The following is a 22,153-nucleotide window of genomic DNA, read 5'->3' on the forward strand; positions in this document are numbered from 1 at the left end:
TTCTGATTTTCTTTAACAAGCTATGGGCGCTGTCATAAGTTATATACAGTGAAAAGCTTGCTACTTGTACGTTGTAAAGATGCACAGTGCAGATACCCATGGGGCACTGAAAGATGTAAAATAAATGAGACATTGCAAAATAAATAAATACATTATGTAACATTCAATAATTACAGCGGAGAAACCACTAATGCATTCCAGTCTCACTTCCGCACAATAGAAGTTAAATGTAAAATACCCCTACCTTATCCTTACGTTTCCCCGCCAAGGGATGCTGGTTTCTGCAGCCGGTTACACAGCCATGCTGTTCTTCGGCTTTATTAAAAACCTGAAAGCATGCTAGAACATTGAAAAGAAGTGATTAGCTTTGAAAATCTGAAAAAGTAGCAATGTCATCTTTTGATTTTTAAAGAAACTGCCTGAGTCATAATTACATAAATAAAACAAGCACTAGGCTCTATTAACACAATGTACAGAGGAAGAACGTTCCACATCAGTCTGGGGTGAGGACTCCATTAATAGGATTTACAAAGCCCGGCCAGCAAAGTTAAGTCGTTTGACCTACCAGCGACATCCGGGATCATGCAGGGATTGTTTGAAGTAGAACCACATTTCCAAAAAGATATAGAAGCGCATGAGAGATTCCCAATTCTACAGAAAAAGCTTAGCATTTAGTAAGGTGATGAGCATAGTCGTTTTAGAGGTTGCCCTTTTAGGTATCAAGTAAATCATTTTACAATCGTAAAAATATTCCGAGATTGTATTTCTACTTTTGCTTCAGAGATTTTTTTCAATAGCTTCAAGCAAAGCAAACTAACAAGAAAAGCTGGAATTACACATTTAATTTAGCATCTGTTCATCATTCGCAAAATTAATTCTCCAGGTCACATAATAAACATTCAAGGTTAAAAACTGACAAATTTTATCTTCTTGCCATCACTACATCCTAGATGTTAGACTCAAGTATTTATAACAAAAACCTAGAATTTTTACTTTTAAAAATTCTATAGGACTTGAAGCTGCAGAGCAGTACCCTTACCTTACAAGGACCCAAGGGAGTCTGCTTGTGTGCTTGGTCCCTGTATGCTGCTAGCGAATAGTGCTCAAGCTTTGTTCCAGGATCTTTTCATCAGCCTGACTTCAGGCTGCCCTAGTTCTCGATGTACGCTTTTTTTCACTATATCTTCAGTTATGGGTTGAGAAACTGCTCAGCTTGAGGAATCAGAAGTAAATACCTTGAAGCAAGTTTGACCATATTAATATTCCCCCCTTATATGCAGGCCCCAACCAAATACTTTCTGGTCTTTCCTTCTATATCCAAAATATTTTCCTTGTGACTGGAAAGCAGTGCACGTCCTGTTTGAACCCACCATCAGAGACTTCTGACAAACTTAATCTCACACAGAATGAGACTACAATGGAAGCAGGTTGGGCTGGGACAGAAAATAGGGCTGGGTATTAAAATAAAAGCAGCCCCATAAGTGATTTAGATAGCTAAAAAAGTGGCCCAATGTTTGCAAACTTGGGCAGTTCCGAACTTGTAAAAAGACACGCTATATGTGATTTGCAAGATATGGAAAAGTGCATGTAATTGAGCTTGCTGCAGTAAATGCCTGTTTTAATATAAGGCAGTGAAAACCAGCACGGCAGACCCACAAGCAACCAAACACAGACCCACACCCTGGACTGCCAGACCAGCCCATTGGGCACTGCCTGGTTGCCCTACAGACCAGTCAGACCCTTCAAGGAAGGAATTTTTAAATCCTGCAAGGGGCAGGTGGGAGGACTCAGCTGGGAATGACTGGATCCAGAGAAGCTGGGAATGACTGGATCCAGAGAAGCTTAACAGCTTTCTACCCTATACGCAACTCCTTCCTACCAGACGACCTCCTGTGCACAGTCTTACTTCACACATCCAACAGCCTAGCAATACCATGAGGCATGATATGGATTCAAAATAGTCGGACATGCACATAAAGTATAAGAAGAAATTCTAAAATGAATGCAAAAAGGAAGACTAAGATTATGTCCCACATTCAGTGGTCACCCTCTCACGAGACGGTGTAAGGGAAAACATGTAAACACAAGTGTCCTATCATACAGTTGAAAAGGGCTAATTGTAATCACGTTAAAAAGCTATAAAAAATTATGACACAAAAAAAAGCGGTCCAAGATGCACCCCTTGATATAGATGAATATGAATACTAAGAAAGACTTCTTGCCACAAATCTAGCAGGTTCGCTCCATATCCATCAGAGCAGTAATCCCTCAATTGGATGGAGAGTAAAGTCACTACCAGGGAATCTCTCCTCCAAGTCCTCCTCTTGACGGTCATGTAAAAACGTTGCAGGGAGGAACTGGCTGTGGATGACTTCCCAAACTGCAGACTATAGTTTACATATGGGCACATATAACTGCTTTACAATACCATAACATCACTGTGCTTTCTAGAGATAGTCTAAGGGGCACACGGTATCAATAACCTTTTTTCAGTAAACTGGTGAAAAAGTAAATATGATATTTCTAAAAGTCTGAGTGTGCAAATATTTCCAATTTGCAAAATGTCAATAAACAATTTTAGACAAACAGAGCATGAGCTGAGAAATCAAATATATTTCTGCTTCTTTTGCCCAGGACCAACGCAAGGAGTTTCATCATTCCAGTCAAACTATGGTTTTGACATTTGGAGTGCCTTCTCTCCACTGGAAAAACATTTTTTGGGCTTTGACCCTTAAGGTAGTAACTTTCCCCTCTCTATCATTGACCTTCATTAATGTTCAGAAACACAGATATTAAGTGCTATCCCATCCACAAATGGAGATGTTAAACTAGAATAGGCCAGCAATGCAAACAAAATAGCCAACCAAAGACGTTTAGCAGAGATCCTACTTGTGTTGTACCTTCTTTCCTCATGATCAAACAGTTTTTGCAGGGAGCCCCAACAATACTTTCAATTAAGAACCAAACTTCTGGAAGACTTGGCTCTCTCAGTAAACCTCAGCCAGTGGATACCACTCTCTGTTCAGAAGGTGCAATCATGGTAGCAATACTTCACAAACGGGAATAAAAGTGTTTCATTTGGAATTCCAAGCTTGACCAAATATATTTCCCTTCAACTGAAACAAGACAGTGCACCAGAGTTCCTCCCTCCTGACTCCATGACTTCTTGCATTAGACTATTAGAGCAATGTCTGATTCAGCTATGGAGCCATCACTGGCAAACTAGGAGTGCAAAGCTCATTGAGTTCCATCCCAACAGCTCGTCAATCTCTCCTGTTGTGGCAGCAACAGAATAATGTACTTGAGAACCACACTCAATGGCAATAGGAATATTCTCTATGATTGTGCCATCGGGAAAGGACAATGCTGAGCTCAAAATATAGGGGATATGGGCTGAGAAATTGTTGTTTAATCTAATCTTCTCAACTTCAGGGAAGATTCCTTAGCACTTGAGGCCTGCTAACAAACAAAAATGTCTTAACTGACCAATCAGGGCGAGACACAGTCGAGAAAGTACAGTTTTTGTACCCTGCACCTATGTCACTTTTCTCCACCTGTAGTGTGTTCTTCACCTGCTCTTCACCTGAGCATTTTATTGCAGTATTATACCTCTACTTGTATTTTATACACTCTTTGTAACCTGCACCCATCTCACTTTTTCCTCACAGGTATTGCACCGATCTCTACCTCATATGGTAACGGTTGCGCATTGGTGTCATACTTGTCTATTGTAGCCTGTCTATTGTAGCCTTCTGTCTGCACCTATATTGGTTCTAGTATATCTTTAGTATTTTATTCCTATTTGTATATTGTTTAATTTGTAAGCTACACCCATTCCACTGTTATCCCTATTATGCACTGATTACTACCTCATATATTTTGCTTACCTATTATACCTATTATGCACTGATTATTACCTCATATATATTGCTCATTCTTGTAAGCTGCACACACCCACTTTTATTACTGGAGTACACCGATGCTACCTCCTACATTCTGGTTATTTTTGGCTACTCACTAATATCACCTTGGCCCCAGTTAACTGGCTGCTACCTCATGTACCTTGTACATTTTTGTAAGCTGCATCCACTCACCGTTACTTCTGGACTGCACCGATTGCTACCTCCTATATTATGGTATCTTTTGGCCATTCACTAGTGTCACTTTTGTGCTAAGTAACTTACGGTTGACAGTTGTCTTTTGCACATGTGTATTATTATCGTTCACCCTCCAATACCCACCGCTACAGCCACCCCATCATGGATCTCATCGGCAAGCACACATATAGAATAAATTACCCATCCACACTCACCAAAAAAGCCGCTAAACGCTTTAAACACAACCTCCTGAGGTCCCACCCTGAAACCCCCTTTGCCGACACCTACTTCTCACCGGTCAATGGATCCCTGAACATTGATATCATCTTCCACACCTCACGTAGAGCTCAATGGAGAAAAGAGTTTCTCACCCTACTCACCGTCTCCACCACCAGGAAAACGGCTCATGGCCTAACTCTCTCTATCACACCATCCCAACTCTTCCCTGGCAGAACCACCATTACTATCTACAATAACGGGATTGTCCTAATTCAATCCACAGACAAGAACCTGGAACTACTAGACAACCTGTTCCCCAAGTTCAAAGAACACCTTTCCAATCCCAGGACCTCCACCCATATCTCATCCAGCACTATCACACCTGACATCACAGCCCCCACCCACAACCCGTCTAACCTAGCGCAGCATCAGAACGACACGCACCTCACCTCTACCCCCAGCACCCTATCCAATCACCCACCTGCTGTTACCACCCCACAGTCCTCAATCACAGTCACAAATCTCTCCCCCTCACACACTAGCCGCCCCCTAACACCAACACTTGGACCCCCACACATACCACTCCCACTCATCTCTCCCCTGACACCACAGCTCGCACCCACAATCCCGCTCCCCCACTCACAGCCCCCACTACCACCCGCTAATTAACGACACAGAACACACCACATCTATTATTATAACTCCCCCTCCCCACGACAGGACCATCTCCAACACCATTTCCCCTCCCACTCTCAGCCCTCACTACCCCTCAGGCTCCCCCATCACCACCAACATACACTCCACCTCCACCCCGCTCTCTCCGCCTGCCACCAATGCCCTCCTCTACGCCACCAACCTCCTTCGTACTTCATCCACCCTCATCGCCCCCATACCCTCTCTCCTCCCTAACACTAACTCGTACGCCGGCACCACGGAGCCATGCATGAGCACCAACCCACCCCTTCACCCGCACGCTAATTCCCAGGTCAGCCACTCACCCATGACTTCCTCCCCTAGCACTAACACCCATCCCACGCTGGACAAGATTATGTCCTACCTCCTCCAGTTCAAAGAAGACATTCACACCATCAAAAAAGACATTCACACCATCAAAGAGGTACTCGTCACACCCCCCAGACACACCCCACTCACCACCACCCCCCCCCTCTAAACTGGCTCCGCACCCGTCCTGATGACGCTCCAAAGCCACACCCCTCACACAAGACCGTGATCCATGCCCACAATTGCAACAACCGCACCCGCCGCCCACATTGGACCGCGATCCCTGCCCACAATCGCAACAACCGCCCCCGTTGCACATGCAACCCTCTTTCGGATCTCGACACTCTCACCCTTCTCCGCTCCTACGACCCAGCTCCCCTAAACCACACAACCGGCACGCACCTCCCCATTCCCACGATACACGCAAATCCCCGTAGACCCTCCACACTAAACAACAGAATCTCCGTCCCGAATAACCTTAGAAAGGTCCCCCTCTCGCTAGTAACCTCTACCTCACCTGACACACCCAGTCTCAAATGCGCTCTCCTCAACTGCAGATCGGCCTCTAGACACTCCTCCGCCATTGCCGATCTCATCCTAACATTGGACCTTGACCTAATCATCTTGACTGAAACCTGGCTAACCGAATCTTCTACACCTATAATGGACATTCTGGTTCCCCCCAACTACCACATCATTAGGCTTGACAGGTCTGGCAAGATAGGTGGTGGAATTGCATGCATATACAGGAACAACCTTTCTGTTCTGAAAGTCTCCGCACCTTCCCTACCCTCCTCAACTTCCTGCGAATACATCTGCCTCGATATTATCAGCGAGGGCAAACCGATATGCTCTCTTCACGGCATTTACCACCCACCCAGAGACAACCTCACCTTCGCCCAACAAATCATGGACATGATTTCAACTAATGCCGGACGACAGCTCACCCAAATATACCTTGGTGACTTCAACCTCCACTGGAATGATCACAATGATGCGGTGGTAAATAGTCTTAAAAATTTCCTCAACGCTCTGGACCTCACACAATTTTGCAACAGCCCGACCCATGAGAAAGGTTCTATCCTCGACCTTATCATCACCAAAGAGGACGCTATTCAGCTTGAGTCTATCCAACCTTGTGACTGGTCGGACCATCATATCGTCACATTCTTCATCAATGAAAAGGTCAAACTCAACTCGACTCAACCCTCCAGACCCAAAATATGGAAAAGAGACCTGAAAAAACTCAACCCACACTCCCTTCCCCCGAACAGCCGCGACCTCCTGCTCCCTCCTACGGGCGCCACAGATGTCCAATCTTTGACTGACCACTATCTCGACGCCATGACTTCGATAATTAATGAGGCTGCTCCCATGCAGCTAAAAAGAGTCTCCGCTAAAATCTCCAATCCATGGTACGATGGGAGTCTCAATGAAGATAGACGAGCCATGCGAATGGCAGAGCACACCTGGAGAACAGCTCCCTCTGCACTGCACCTGAAAACCCTGAAGAAAAAGAGAAACGCCTACTTCAGGAAAATAAAGCGCTCAAAAGCAAACTTCTTCAGCCTCCAGCTCGACCAAGCAAAAAACCGTCCAAGAAAACTGTTTGAGCTAATCAGAACACAAGCCAAGGAACAACCCCAACCTCTCAGTTCTTTGGGCAAAGCACCCTCCTGTGAAGACTTCGCCGCTTTCTTTACCCAAAAAACTGACAACATGAAGAGTGATCTCCGCATTGACTCAAGCCGCTACACCACGCCCAACTACATAACACCCACCGAACTAAAAAACAATGCTACATGGTCATCCTTCGACACCTACTCAGAAGAAGAAATAGGCAAACTGCTCAGCACCTTAAAAACCTTCCAATCACCTCACGGATCCCCTCCCTGCCAACGCTGTCAATGATTACACCCCATGGCTCCTTCCACTGTGGACTAAAATTATCAACAGCTCGCTCCAACAAGGATCCATCCCTGACTCCCTCAAAGTTGGACAAGTCACATCTTTACTAAAGAAACCTACTGCCGACCCATCCGACCTAAACAACTACCGTCCCATTACCAATATTCCCACTCTCGCCAAACTATTGGAAAAATGCACACAACTACAGCTGACTAAACACATTGATCACTTTGATCTCCTCAACGCTCATCAATCAGGCTTCCGAGCAGGACACAGTACTGAAACTGCTATGACTCACAAAATTGACGACGCCCTACAAATGCTAGATCAAAATGAAACCTGCCTCCTCATCCTTCTTGATCTCTCCTCAGCATTCGACACTGTTAAACATGAGAATTTACTCGAACTTTTGAACACAAGAATGGGTCTATCTGGGACGGTTCTCAAGTGGTTCACCTCCTTCTTACACAACAGGTCGCAGAAATTCAAGAGTAACAACCTGATGTCCTCGCCAATACCTGTTTCGTTAGGTGTCCCCCAAGGATCCTCCCTATCACCAACTTTGTTCAACCTAGTTATGGAACCTCTCACCACCCTGCTGCAAGCATCCAATGTACTTTTTCACATGTACGCAGATGACACCCAATTATATCTCAAACTACAATCCCCCAATGACATTTTACTCCTGAACTCAACGATCAGAAGCATCCAATCCTGGCTTGCCAATAATCATCTCAAACTCAATGCTCTGAAAACAGAGTTCCTTCTGATCTCACCTCCCGCGAAGATCTCTACCACACAAACCTGGCTTAAACAGCTAACTGCATTCAATGTCCTACCCACCATCGTGGACTCAGCAAAATCCCTAGGCATAACTCTCGATTCCAATCTCAACATGCAGCATCATATCAGCAAGGCTACTAAGGGAGCGAACTTCCAAATCAACACCCTGAGGAAACTTAAATTTATTTATTTATTTATTTATTTATAGTGTTTTGTATAGCGCGGACAAGACCCGTGGGTATCAGAGCGCTTAACAAGGAAAGAATTACAGATAGATATTATAATAGCAGTAATAACAACAACATAGATATGAGGTAGAAGGCAATATACTGTATGGACTTGATTAGATATATAAATTCCTAATGTCTGTGCAATTAGCATTAGGTGGCGAACAAGGCTTAGCTTGTGTCATGGTGACAATCCAAGCTCGGTGAGGTAGGGTTATAAGGCATTCCAGTGCATATCAAGGATAATATGGATAAATAAATAAGGTGAGGTAGCGGTTATATAGATTATGTCTGTGAGATATAGTTATAAGTTCACAAGTATATGAGGTAGCAGTAACGTGTCTAGTCCCGGCTTGAACATGGAAAACAGTCAATTATCAGATATTGATCTTCCAATTTTTATGAAGAGGACAACCCTCTGGTAGCGTAAATGATCATCCCAGTAATCCGTAGGTTTCTCTATGTAGGGTATTTACTCATCAGGTGGCTCTTCAGTTCTCGTTTGAATGTTACTGTATTTTGAATCTTCCTGATGTTTGGAGGGAGTGAGTTCCAGATTCTGGGGGCAGCTCCGGAGAATGCTCTGTTGTAGGTCTTTATCTTGTGGAAAAAGGCTGGTCGCAATAGTAACTCTTTTGCGCTTCTAGTTGGTCTGTTACCTCCTGATAGCTTAAGTTTCTTGGCTAGGTATCTAGGCATGTTGTAGTGAACCGCTTTATGTGTAATACAGGCCATCTTCATTTGAATTCTGGCCTCGTAAGGTAGCCAGTTTAGTGCTTTCAGGTGAGGAGATATGTGATCGAATTTCTTCGTTCCCGTAATGAGTCTAGCCGCTGCGTTGAGGCAGGCTTTTAGTGGTGCTGTGGATGTTTTCGGTACGCCAGCTAATGTGGTGCAGCCGTATTCGATCCTCGAGATAACTAGTGATTGGATAGCCAGTTTTAGATCAGTCTCTGAGATAAAGGGTTTCAGTTTTCTTAAGTAATTCAAGTGGAAGCGGGCGCTCTTGGCCATTGAGTTGATATGTTCTTTCATGTCGAGGTTTTCATCTAGCGTAATTCCTAGTGATTTGGCTGAGTTAACTAGGGTCGGGGTGCAATTTAGCGCCGTCACCAATTTAGTCCATTCCTTAACTTCAGATTGGCTTCTTGTCGGTGAGATTAGCAGGAATTCTGTTTTCTGGGCGTTTAGTTTCAGATGGTTCATTGTTAACCATCGCAAAGCTCTCTTTAGTGTCATGTTTATTCGGTCAATGTCCTCAAGGGAGGCGATCTTTATGTATATTTGCGTGTCGTCTGCATACATATGATAGGATATCTGTGATTTTTGAAGGATCTCCGTGAGAGGTTCTACATACAAGTTGAATAGATCAGGGGATAACGTTGAGCCTTGTGGGACCCCGATTGTATTGGGGCTCGGGGAAGAGATTGCTTGGTTAACCAGGAATCGCTGAGTCCTGTTCTGTAGGAAAGAATTGAACCATTTCAGCACGTTTCCGGACAAACCCATCCTGTCTTGTAGCCTGGTCATTAGTGCTTCGTGCTTTACCGTGTCAAATGCTGATGACAGGTCTAGAAGGATCAGTAGGCATGTTTGATTTCGGTCTAGGGCTTGTAGGGCGTCATCGACAATATGCAGGATCGCAGTTTCAGTACTGTGCCCTGTTCTGAATCCTGATTGGCAATCATCTAGTAGCGAGAACTTAGCGATGTGTTGACTTAGTTGGCCCTGCACACATTTCTCAATGAGTTTGGCCAGTAGAGGGATGTTGGTCACTGGTCGATAGTTATTTGGGTCTGTTGCATCAGCTGTCGGTTTTTTGATGATGGGCACTACCTGCCCTGTTTTTAGGCAGTTAGGGAGGGTCCCTTGTGCAAGTGAGGCATTTATTATCTCAGTCCAGATTGGAACTAGAGTGTGGCTGATTTCTCTTACACACTTTCCCGGTAGAGGGTCTTGATAGTGGTTGTTCGGTCTAATTTCCGCCAGCGTTTTGGCGATCTTTCCCTGGTCGTATAATTCAAATGTGTCCCAGTTTGCCTTATTTTTTGTTTGGAGACCCTCTGTTGACGCATTGGCCTCATTTTTTGGTGGAGGAAGGGTCATAAGGTTAGCTGCTGCATTTGTGAGTTCAACTTCTAGCAGTTTGGATTTTTCCGTGAAAAATGAGGAGAATTCCTCGCAGCTTATGGGAGTTTTTGTGTTCTCTTGAACCGTTTTGGCTAGTTTATTTGACTGTTGTTTTAAAATCTCGAAGAGTTTTCGTGGTCTGTTTCTGGCATTGTCCAGTTCAGCTCTGATAAATTCTTTTTTGGAGTTGATTATCTTTTTGTTGTATTCGCTTCTTGTTTTTCTGAGGGCTTTCAGCTCAGGGGAGGAGGGATGTTGTCTCCATTTCCTTTCGGCCATTCTCAGTTTGCGCCTGTCCTCGTTCAGTGACTCATTAAACCAAGGATTTTTTGGCTTCTCTGAGACTTTTTTCAGTTTTTGGGGCATGGTGTCATTGACGATATTACCGATCGAGGTTATGTAGTGGTCCGTCAGCTCATTGACATTTTGCTTATTGTTGGGTGGCTTCAGGTCTTTCTCACACCTTTCAACCAGTAGTTCAATATTAGCCTGTTTTGTGTCTCGGATCAGTTTCTTGAGCTTGCGTGGTTGCACGGTCCTGCCCTTTTTCATTGTAGGTATCGCGAATGTTATGATGTGATGGTCAGACCAATCACATGGGTCTATACCGAGGATTGATGCCTCTTTATTTCTTGAAATAATCCAGTCTAAGGTCGCTCCTTGTGAGTGAGTGGGTTGGTTGCATGCTTGTGTAAGTTTTAGCTCACTGAGGAAGTCTTTAAGCGAGTTAACCAGTTTGTCATTGCCGTCGTCCCAGTGTAGGTTAAAGTCGCCTAGGAATATGTTATTGGCATCCGAGTTAGAGTTGGTCGTTATGATCTCTATCAGTTGCTCTGTGAACTTTGCGTTCTCTCCTGGTGGGTGGTAGAATGCATGCAAGTTGCAACTTTGATTATTTGGTGTTCTCACATTAATACCAAGGTATTCACAGGATTCTAGGGGGTCAGATTGGAATTGGCAGACCTCAATCTCTGAACGGTGAATGCAAGCTATGCCTCCTCCCACATTCCTTGGTCTGTCTAACCTGACGATGTTATATTGTGGTGGTATTAAGAGATCCATGGTAGGAGATGATGATTCATTGAGCCATGTTTCCGTGAGGATGGCCAGGTCAATTTCCTTGTTAATGATGAGGGCAGCTATGTCTGATGCATGTTTAGTTGCCGAACGAGAGTTAAGTAGTAGGCACTTCAGGGGTTTCTGTGATTTAACAAGTTTTCCATTATCAGATTCGGACGTGGTTAGTTGAATATGTTGTAAGTTTTGGTGAATTGCTTTCCTGTCATTCTTTCTGGACGTTCTATTAGAGTCAATAGGTACTGTTTTGATATTCTCCTCCCTACCAAGGGCAGTTTGTTCATAAGATCGGAGTAAGGCCAGAGCTTCATCATTTGACAAGGGCTTGGTCCTGTTAGGTCTGTTGGGTCTGAGTACCAGATTCTGGATGTGAGAGACCTTGGTGTGTGTACTTATCGCCATCTCCCAAATTTTTCCAATTGTCTGTGAGATTTTCATCGAGTTTTGTGCCAGGTTTCCTACGAGTTTCTGGAGCTCCTTGACTTCTTTCTGTGTTCGGGATGATTTCTTATGTGAGATACATCTGGCTGGATGGGTATTGCAATTTGCTCTTCTCCGTGAATGATCTGTTCTCATTGCCACAGATCTTTCCTTAGTGTCCTTAGTTTGGTTGAGATTTCTGGCTCTATTAGAGGTGTCCCCATTAATTCCTATGTTATGGGATGTAAGGGGTGTTTTGTGAATAGGGCTCTATGGGACTCAGGTCTCGCATTCGAGGGAGGATGGGGAAGGTCGATATCATCTACCTTGTTTATTCCGTTAACTTCATAGAGGGACTCGTTTGGAGCTGGGGTACATTCTTCAAGCGCGGTGGAGTTGTGCGTTAGCGGCAACTGCTCTTTCCTTGGGGCCTGGTTATTCTCTTTGTTTCCAATGTTAGTAGATATCGCTATCCTTTCTCTCTCATTCTCTGGTATTACCATCGCGTTTTCGGTTAAATCTCCGGTGTTAGAGGTTTGGTTGTTCTGGCCGTCCGTTTGACTGGTGTCTCTAGTATTGGAGTTGTTGTTTTCAAGTGTGACATCTGGTAGTGTCATGTTTTGTTGGTAGCTTGGTCCTATGTATTTCTTTAAGTTTAGGAAAGTTGTCTCAAATTTCTCGAGTTCTCTGTTGGTTGCTTGTATCAGCACTATTCCCGTTTTATACATAGTAATGCATAATTCTGTCTTACTTTTTAGTTAAAGAGGTCGTTATTTTTGTGCCATATGGTATGTTTTTTATAGTTTTAGTGAACAGCATTTTTGTAAGGGCGTTGCGCCATTTAGCTGTTTTGTCTGTGTAGAATATAAGGTCATTCATCTTGGTGCCTTTGACTCTATCAAAGTATGGGTCAGAGAACAGCATGTCCGGGTTTTTTCTCAAAGTATTGTGTTTGAATTTTTTGGCAGCATTTTTGGATAGAGTTGAAGGGTATTCTATGCTTTTTGCATTGGACCCAGTCGATCCTAGGTATCTTCCATCCATTTCCGCTTCACGTTGAGGTCTGCAGAGGCCTATTGGCTATTTTGTACTGAGTAGTTCCCTATTGACTATTTTGTACTGAGTAGTTCCCAGCTAGTGTATCCTGGAGGATATAGAAATCAAGTAACTCAGTACTATGGTTTCAAGGTGGTAGGTATAGTTTCCTTTGTGGTTTAGTTTGCTCTTATTATTATACTTTTGTAGACGTGGAAGATATAGAAGTTGAAAGTGACTTCCAAACTACTGTTTCATATTGGATCCTCTGATTAATTAATCCTTATTAGTTATGTTATCTTATTCTAATCAGTCCTTTGTAATTATGGTGCCCTCAATAGTAATTAATTAATTAATTGACTATCCCTAATTGTGAAATCGAGTTGTCTGGAGATAAGTAACCAGTGCAAGATGTCAGCCGAGTCTGCCCCTGATAATTCCTGAGAGGGGGAGGATTTTCTCTCTTCCTACCCTTCCAACCCTTCCTACCAGCCAAAGACTTCCAAACTGCAGTACAAGCAGTAGTAATCCCGCGAATTGAATACGGCAGCATCGCCCTCTGTGGTCTCCCGCTAACCACTACTGCACCCCTAAGAGCCTCTCTAAATGCTGCAGCGAGACTCATCACTGGGTCAAAAAAACACTCGCATATCTCCCCTGACCTGAAATCCTTGAACTGGCTGCCTTTTGAAGCCAGAATACATCTGAAAATCGCCTGCATGACACACAAGGCTGTACACCTGAGCTCTCCCGGATACCTCACGCAGAAGCTGTCAATTTCTGGCGGATCTAGACACACTAGAGGCACAAACAATCTTCTGCTAAAACCACGAAGATTCCGGAAGGAAAAAAACTTATAAACGCTCTTTCTCAGGAATGGCACCCAGGATCTGGAACTCACTCCCGCCTGAAACCAGGCTCATCTCCTCAGTCACACTTTTTAAGAAAGAAGTAAAAGCTATTCTCATGGCCAAATACACTTGACCTATTAACGTGGATCTGTAAAGTCACTGCACCGATCTGTATTATTCTGCTCGATCCCTACGACTATGTGTTTTTCATGTATTTTACTGCACGATCCCTACGACTTTGTGTTTTACCTGTATTATTGATTCACATACCTGACTTTCTACTTGCAGTACTGATTTACTTATGCTATTATGCTATTATGCTCCCTCACGTACCTACCCATGTCACTTACTACCTATAATTTCGATATACCCAATGACATGTTATTTACTCTCTTGTTGGTATTCCATGCATTGTAAAGCGCTCTGATATCTGCAAAGATCTTGTTCGCGCTATATAAAACTATCAAAATAAATAAAAAATAAATAAAGTGGCGTATTGATGTACAAATCACACCCACTAGCTTATAGCATCAATGCTCACATCAGCAGTGATCGATTGTTTAAGAGTACCAAATACACAGGCTGACACCTTCAACAGTACCTCTCATGGAAATCACAAAAGAGTGCTACACTCAGGTTCTCCAAAGCAAATTTCAAGAATTGCTCTCTCTGCAACTACTCATTTGGGAGCTTAAACAACAAGAGCTGCTCAACTCAGTTTTCATGTTCAGTTTCCGCTTAAGAAGGGTCTGATCAGATGGTTGTGGAAATTCCATTAGACTTTTCTTGCTGGTTCACTAATACCAAGGGTCATCGTCTAAAAGAAGCAACCAAAGCCAAATTATCTTCATCAGTTCACCACTGCAGTGACAGTGGTGGGGGTTCACAAGCTGTGAATTGTCATAGCCCATGCCACTTATCTCGAGGGGATGATAAAAATAAAAAAATCAATGTGAGAACAAATTTCAAACAAAGGTGGTGATTAAAAGACTGGGCAAGAGTCTTCATGTAGTGGACAACTTAGCTAAGTGCTACGTTGCACACAATCATAAAACCCTGCAAATTACACCACACAAAAGCAGCCACACTATCAAGTTGCTTTTCAATGCATTTATTTTCTCAATAAGCCTCAATAATACCATGATCTTTTGGAAATACAAAACAACCTGTTCCCTCACTCTTGGGATCAGTACACAATGATTCAGGAGTGTGGGTATCGTCTGGTGGTTAAAGTAATAACTGGTGGGCAAATGTAATGGTTTAAGACAAAATATTTTTCAGGCAATAAAACATATCAATAACATGACGCAGACAGCCACTGAAAATATATGTAGCAAAAACAGTGGAATGGCTTCAGAAGCAAGAAGAAATGTACCTTGCCCGCATTCGTATCTTGTTGTGTTTAGTTTGGCATTAGCGCCACCAATCACAAAGTGACAGATTGAGAACAGCCGACACCCTCTGTAACAGCCAACGAGAAAAGCTTCCTGCGGAGAAAAAGACATGCTGTTAAGTCACTGCAGGTGAACGAAGAGATACAATACCCAAGAGATCAAGAAAACCCACACCCCCTCAGGGAATGCAATATATCTGTGGCCAATCTGCTCCTTTCTATTTATGTACTGCCGCAAGAAGGAAGGAACTTGAAAGTGTAATATTGAAACATAAAATATACCTACTTTTTCTCCTTCACTTCTGCCACCTGCGTGGAAGCTAAATATGGCGTACAGTTATTTTATGGTTAATCAGCCGAAACCACTTAGGGGAGTAGGCAAGCCTAAAGTGCTAGCAACGGTGCATTAAAGTGTTCAAGCCCACACCGACTCAAAACAAAAAACGCAGGGGACAGAGCCAATGGGCTGTGTGCAACGGTCACCAAACGACAACTGGCACTTTTCATCCATGTCGCATCAACGACAGTCTGCTGCTCAAGGATCTAGGACTGGTTGCGAAGTGTAGAGTGGGACCCCTAAGGACTCACTGCTACTCTGGCTTACAACAAAAAACCTCGTCTCCCTTCCCGTCAGACCCCCATCCATGGTGCGGGCTGGAGAGGACCATCATGCGATTTACAGAATGTAAGCATCGGGCCGCAAGCAGTGCAAACTGAAATTAACTACTCTAAATCTAACTGGTTTGCTAAAGATACTTTTAGGAATTGTAGCGATTTAAGTGAAAATGTGATGGGAAAATAATTCTCAGGATTCCATGCGTAGTTTGAACAAAATATGGTCTCATTACAATTATTTTCGGTCAAATTTCATTTGGCCTGTCAGCAAACAAGCTTTGGCAAAACCAATTGGTTTTGCCAATGCAAGGTCTATTGGCTTTGACAATTGTTAGAGGGGCGATCCCAGGGGGAGGACAGACTCGGCACCTGGCCACCCTGTGACCCACCTCTTCTAGGAACACAGCCGAGCAATGGCGCCGAGACCCTCAGAGAGAGGATCTCAAATCTAGAATCGTACGCGCGGTGCTAGCACCACTCGACAAAGGGACACCACACCGTAGGATAAAGAGAACGTATGCTTTATATCTTCAAATAAAATTGATCTTTATGATCCGCAGATTCTTATGTACAGGCAAGCAAGGGCTCAAAGAGTCTCGGTAGGGGCAGGGTAGCGGGACAGTCTCAAGGTTCAAAGTCACTTGCGGGTGCGTATCCGGCGCACAGCTCTCAATCCTCGAGCTGGGGGATACGGAGGGATCTTGGGTCCAGCCGGACCAGGATAGTCTCTAAGCCGCGATCGAATCAGCAGGGCTCGAGCAAGGAGGTAGCAGTTATTACGGTCTTAGGGAGCCGCGATTGAATCAGCAGGGCTCAGGAGTCTCACGGTTGCAGGGGAGCCGCGACAGCGTCAGCAGGGCTCAGGTGATCTCGGGCAGAAGTCCTTCTCTGCCAGGTAGGAGCCGCGACAGCGTCAGCAGGGCTCGGGTGGTGCTTCAGGTTGCAGGGGAGCTGCGACAGCGTCAGCAGGGCTCAGGTGATCTCGAGTAGAAGTCCTTCTCTGCTCGGGCGGCCATCTTAGGTACAGGGACATGGGCATCTGCCTCGGGTACCAGGGAAATGGAGGGAGAGGACGGGGAAGCCCAGTGGCGGGGATGTGGGTCCTGGAGGGAATGGTCGGGGGAATCCGGGCCATGGGGTGATGTACGGGTCAGGAGGGATTACTACGGGTCAAGGAGGACCACGCCACGAGGCCGGGTCCAACACGCGTCCCCCCCAGCTGAAGGTCGGGGAGAACTACCCATCCTCTTGGGGGTTCTCTTCGCTGAGGCGGAAGAACCTGGAGAGGCCGTCAGCGTTGGCGTGGTCGGTACCAGGGCGATGCTCTATGGTGAAATCCATCCCCTGGAGGGAGATTGACCATCGCAGCAGTTTGGGGTTCTCTCCTCATCTGCATGAGCCACCGCAAGGTTCGATGGTCCGTTTGGACTCGGAAGTGGGTTCCGAACAGGTGGGGTCGGAGTTTGAGGGCCCAGACTACTGCGAACGCTTCTCGTTCGATGGTACTCCATCTCTGTTCTCGGGGCAGTAACCTTCTGCTGATGAAGGCTACGGGCTGATCTATGCCCTCCTCATTGAGCTGGGACAGTACGGCCCCGATGCCATGTTCGGAGGCGTCTGTCTGGACCACAAACTCCTTGGAGTGGTCCGGGGCTTGAAGCACGGGGGCAGTACACACGGCGGTCTTCAAGGCGTCGAACGCCTCTTGGCTCGAGGGGGTCCATTGCACGCGCTTGGGCTGCTTTTTGGACGTCAGCTCTGTGAGGGGACCCACTATGCTGCCGTAATTCTTTATAAACCTCCGGTAGTAACCGGTGAGGCCCAGGAAGGCTCGGACCTCGGTTTGGGTGGTGGGCGGTTCCCAGGCCAGGATGGCATTGATCTTTGGTTGGAGAGGGGCGACCTGCCCGCTTCCGACCTGATGGCCTAAGTAGGTCACTGACCCCTGCCCAATCTGGCACTTGCTGGCTTTCACCGTCAAGCCTGCCTGGGGCAGGGCTAGCAACACCCTCCGGAAGTGCCGGAGGTACTCGTCCCATTGTGAACTGAACACCGCAATATCGTCCAGATATGCGGCGCTGAACTCTTCTAGCCCGATCAGGACTCGGTTCACCAGTCTTTGAAATGTGGCCGGGGCGTTTTTCATCCCGAACGGCATCACTCGGAAGTGATAGTGCCCGTCCGGGGTGGAGAAGGCGGACCGCTCCTTGGCTCCCTCTGTGAGCGCAATTTGCCAGTAGCCGCAGGTCAGATCGAAGGTACTCAGGTAGTGAGCAGACGCCAGGCGGTCGATGAGCTCGTCTGCGCGGGGAATGGGGTGGGCGTCTGCTCGGGTGACTGCATTGAGCCCCCGGTAGTCCACACAAAACCAAAGTTCGGGGAAAGCACCAGGGGCCGCGGCTTTCGGAACCAGTACCACTGGGCTGGCCCCGGGACTGTCAGAGGGCTCGACCACTCCTAGGGTGAGCATCTTCGAGACTTCGGCCTGGATGCAGGTCCGGACTCTGTCAGGCACTCGGTAGGCTCGGTGTCGCACTGGCGGGCTGTCCCCGGTGTCCACGTCGTGGACACACCAGTTGGTGACCTTGGGGACCAGGGAAAACAAATCGGGGAACTGCCCCAAGAGCTGGCGGCAGTCTTCACGCTGCTGAGGAGTGAGGGAGGGAGAGAGGCTCACTCAGTCTACGGAGCCATCCTTCTCTTTGGCACACAGGAGGTCAGGGAGAGGCTCGGTTTCCTCTTCCGCTCCGTCGTCGGTGGCCAAGAGCAAGCTCAACTCCGTCCGCACGAAGTGAGGCTTGAGGCGGTTCACGTGGAGAACCCGAAGGGGGTTCCGAGGGGACTGGACGTCCACCAAGTAGGTCACTTGGCTTTTCCTCTCCACGACTTTAAAGGGGCCGGCCCACTTGTCTTGGAGGGAGCAGGGTTTCACCGGGGACATCACCCAGACCTGCTGGGCCGGTTGAAACTCGACCAGAGTGGCATTCTGGTCATACCAGCGCTTCATCTCCTCCTGACTTGCTTCGAGGTTGGATTCGGCCAGCGCTCGGAATTTCCGTGTCTGGTTTCTGAGGGTGAGAATGTAGCGGAACACATCTGGAGGTGGGTCTCGGGGGGCCATCTCCCATCCCTCCTTGACCAAGCTGAGGGGCCCCCGGACGGGGTGCCCGTACAGCAGCTCAAATGGGCTGAACCCCAGGGACTTCTGGGGGACCTCCCGGTAGGCGAACAAGAGGCAGGGGAGGAGGACGTCCCACTTGCGCCGGAGGGGCTCTTCTAGGCCCATGATCATCCCCTTCAGTGTCCGGTTAAACCGCTCCACTAGGCCATTTCCTTGGGGATGGTACGGGGTGGTGAATTTGTAGGACACTCCACATTGTTGCCACAGGGACATCATGTATTTGGAGATAAAGTTTGTGCCGCGGTCGCTCACGACCTCGCGGGGAAAACCCACTCGGGAGAAGATCCCCATTACCGCTCGACCCACCACGGGGGCCGTCGTGGTGCGGAGGGGGATGGCCTCGGGGTATCGGGTGGCGTGGTCCACCAGGACGAGGATGAATCGGTGACCTTGGGAGGTTCTAGGGTCCAGGGGCCCTACGATGTCGATCCCGACCCGCTCAAAGGGGGTACTGACGACGGGGAAGGGTTTAGGGGAGCCTTGCGCGTTCCCCCACTTTTTCCACTAGCCTGGCACGTGAGGCAGGACTTGCAGTGGGTTTCTACATTCGCTCGCAACTTGGGCCAATAGAAGTGCGTAACTAGGCGGTCATAGGTCTTGCCTTGGCCCAAGTGTCCCGCCAGGGGTACATCGTGGGCCAGGTCCAGGAGGAAGTCTCGGAAGCGGAGAGGTACCACCAGCACTCGGGCTGACCCTAGCTCGGCAGACTTCTGCTCTCTGTACAGGAGGTCATTTTCCCAATACACGGAATGGGTTCCAGTTTGGTCGCCCGCAGCTTGGGCCGCGGCCTGTCGCCGAAGGCCGACCAGGGAAGGGCAAGTGGCTTGTTCCTGGCAGAACTCCTCTCGGGAGGGGCCACCCTCGTGACGCCACCACGCCAACTCGGGCAGATCATCCAGCTCAGGGATCTGTGCGGGATCGGGATGTGAGGGTTCGTTGTCTGAGATGGGCTCTCCTCCGGGGGAGAGGCCAGTGGGCTCAGTTTGGTCGTCCCTATCTTCTACAGGACGGTGGCTGGGAGGCTCGGCGTCGACCGCCCCGAGGGGGGGTAGTCGGGCGGACATGGATCGGGTGGTGGCGCACACCCACTCGGGTAGGCCCATCATGCCCAGGTGGGTCTTGCGCTCCACCTGTCCCCACGGGGAACTTTCTAGGTCGTTGCCCAGGAGACCGTCTACAGGTTGGGAGGCTCTGACAGCGACTCGTAATTTTCCAATCACTCCCCCCATTCGAACGGTACTAGGGCCATTCTACATACACTCTCGGTGTTGTCAGCGGACAGTACGGGGCACAGGACATTCGGAAGGATCTGATCCTCTCTGACTAGATGGCTGAGGACACCGGTGATACTCGCCCCAGTGTCGCGAAGGGCCTCCACTCGGTGGCCGTTCACCGTCACCAGTTGCCGGTACTTCTTGGTATTGTCGGGTAGGGGGGCCCCGGGAATCATCTCTCGGTCTCCTAAGGAGACTAGGGCCATGGCAGCGGGTTCCCACTCTTCAGTGTCCTCCATCTCCTCCCCTAGGGCTACGTTGGCTACCTGTCGGGCTGGGGGAGCTGTCGTGGAGGATCTCGGGGCCATGGGACACTGGGAGTCACTGGCGTAGTGCCCTGGCTTTAGGCAACGGAAACAGGAAATCGTGACCCGGTGCCCACGGTTACCCGGGGGAGCGGGATTAGCGGGAGGGGGTGCTGGTAAGGTCTTGGGTTGGCATTGGGGGGGGGGGCTACGCTGGGGTCCTGACTGGGAATCCCTCTGTCTTCCTTGGTTCCCCCCTCCCCACTGGCGGGGAGATCCCGGACTGCTTCGGGGGTAGTCTCCTAAGAGGCCCCGGGGGACCCGGGTGTTCACCCAGCGATCGGCCTTCACGGCCAGCTTTCTTGGGTCTGCAAGCTTGCTGTCCAGCAAATGCTGGCGTAGTTCTACAAAACAGTTCGCGGACAAGTGTTCCCATGCAATGAGGTCGATAAGTCCTTCAAAGGTGGTAACTTTGCTGCCCTTGATCCACCCTTCTAATGCTCGACTGTAAAAGTTCACGTACTCCACCCACGTGGTGCCAGGAATCTTCTTGCACTCTCGGAACCGCTGGCGATACATTTCGGGGGTGAGTCCGTATCTCGTGAGGAGGGCCTCTCATGTGGCTGTAGGAGGTCTGCACTGAGGACGGCAGATCGAGCAGGGTGTCTCTCCCCTCGCTCAGGAATCGACCCCACAACCCAGCTCCCCAATCCTTCTGCGCAACTCGGTGGGATGGCGACTTCGTAGGCCTTGAACCATTGCTGGATATCGTCGTTCTTATAGTATTCTTTCACCACATCCTTGGGGATGTGGACTTTTGATTCTACCGGGGGAACGGCTTCGCGGTTCCCCGAGGTTCGGTTTTCTTCGCTCCGGACCTTTAGTTCGATCTCCTTCAGGCCACGCTCGTGCTCCAGCTGGAGTCTCTGGTCTTCGTGCTCCCGTTGGAGTTTCTTCTCCTCCAACTCTCCTTGTACTCGTAGCTGCTCTACCGCTAGCCTCTTCTCTGCTAGCTTTAACTCGCACTCAATTTTGAGTTTTGCCAGTTCAAGATTTCGGTTTCGGTCTCTGTCTGCCAGTTCTTCTGGGGAGAGGTCCCCATCTGGTGCACTGCTCCGTACCGGAGCGCTGCTGCCTACTCTTGGGCTGGGGTCGGGGTCGGTCGGTCGGTTGCTCCTCTCCTCCTCCTGACGGGGGAGTGTTTTCCTCGGACTCTACCCAAGCTTGTAGGGTTTTCTGCATGTCTTCCTTCGTGTTCAGGCCTGTGGTAGCGATGCCTCGTGCTTTGCAAAATTCTTTCAGTTCTTTGTGCGTGTACTCTTCCAGCCGTTCCGCACGGATCGTGGTACTCGTGTCGGCTTCAGTGGAACTCTTGGCGTTTCTTTCTGCCATCTTTGTTCGGTAGTGCGTCAGCCGCTTACTGTAAGATCTCTAGATTGGGAACTCTGATCCCGTCGCTTGCCACCAATGTTAGAGGGGCGATCCCAGGGGGAGGACAGACTTGGCACCTGGCCACCCTGTGACCCACCGCTCCTAGGAACACAGCCGAGCAATGGCGGGAGACCCTCAGAGAGAGGATCTCAAATCTAGGATCGTACGCGCGGTGCTAGCACCACTCGACAAAGGGACACCACACCGTAGGATAAAGAGAACGTATGCTTTATATCTTCAAATAAAATGGATCTTTATGATCCGC

At 47.9% G+C, this 22,153-nt stretch overlaps 1 protein-coding gene across 1 annotated transcript in view; it reads right to left on the reverse strand.

Annotated features, from left to right (window-relative positions):
* TMEM59L (transmembrane protein 59 like) overlaps positions 1–22,153 on the reverse strand; it is a 217,185-nt gene that overhangs the window by 157,702 nt on the left and 37,330 nt on the right. Inside the window, exons 2-3 of the mRNA XM_078669864.1 lie at positions 15,125–15,236; positions 245–339 (exon numbers count right to left, since the gene is read on the reverse strand). Coding sequence (XP_078525990.1) covers positions 245–339; positions 15,125–15,236 — 207 coding nt within the window. The remainder of the gene's footprint in view (positions 1–244; positions 340–15,124; positions 15,237–22,153) is intronic.

This window comes from Lissotriton helveticus, chromosome 12, assembly GCF_964261635.1.
Source record: "Lissotriton helveticus chromosome 12, aLisHel1.1, whole genome shotgun sequence".
Lineage (NCBI taxonomy): Eukaryota > Metazoa > Chordata > Amphibia > Caudata > Salamandridae > Lissotriton > Lissotriton helveticus.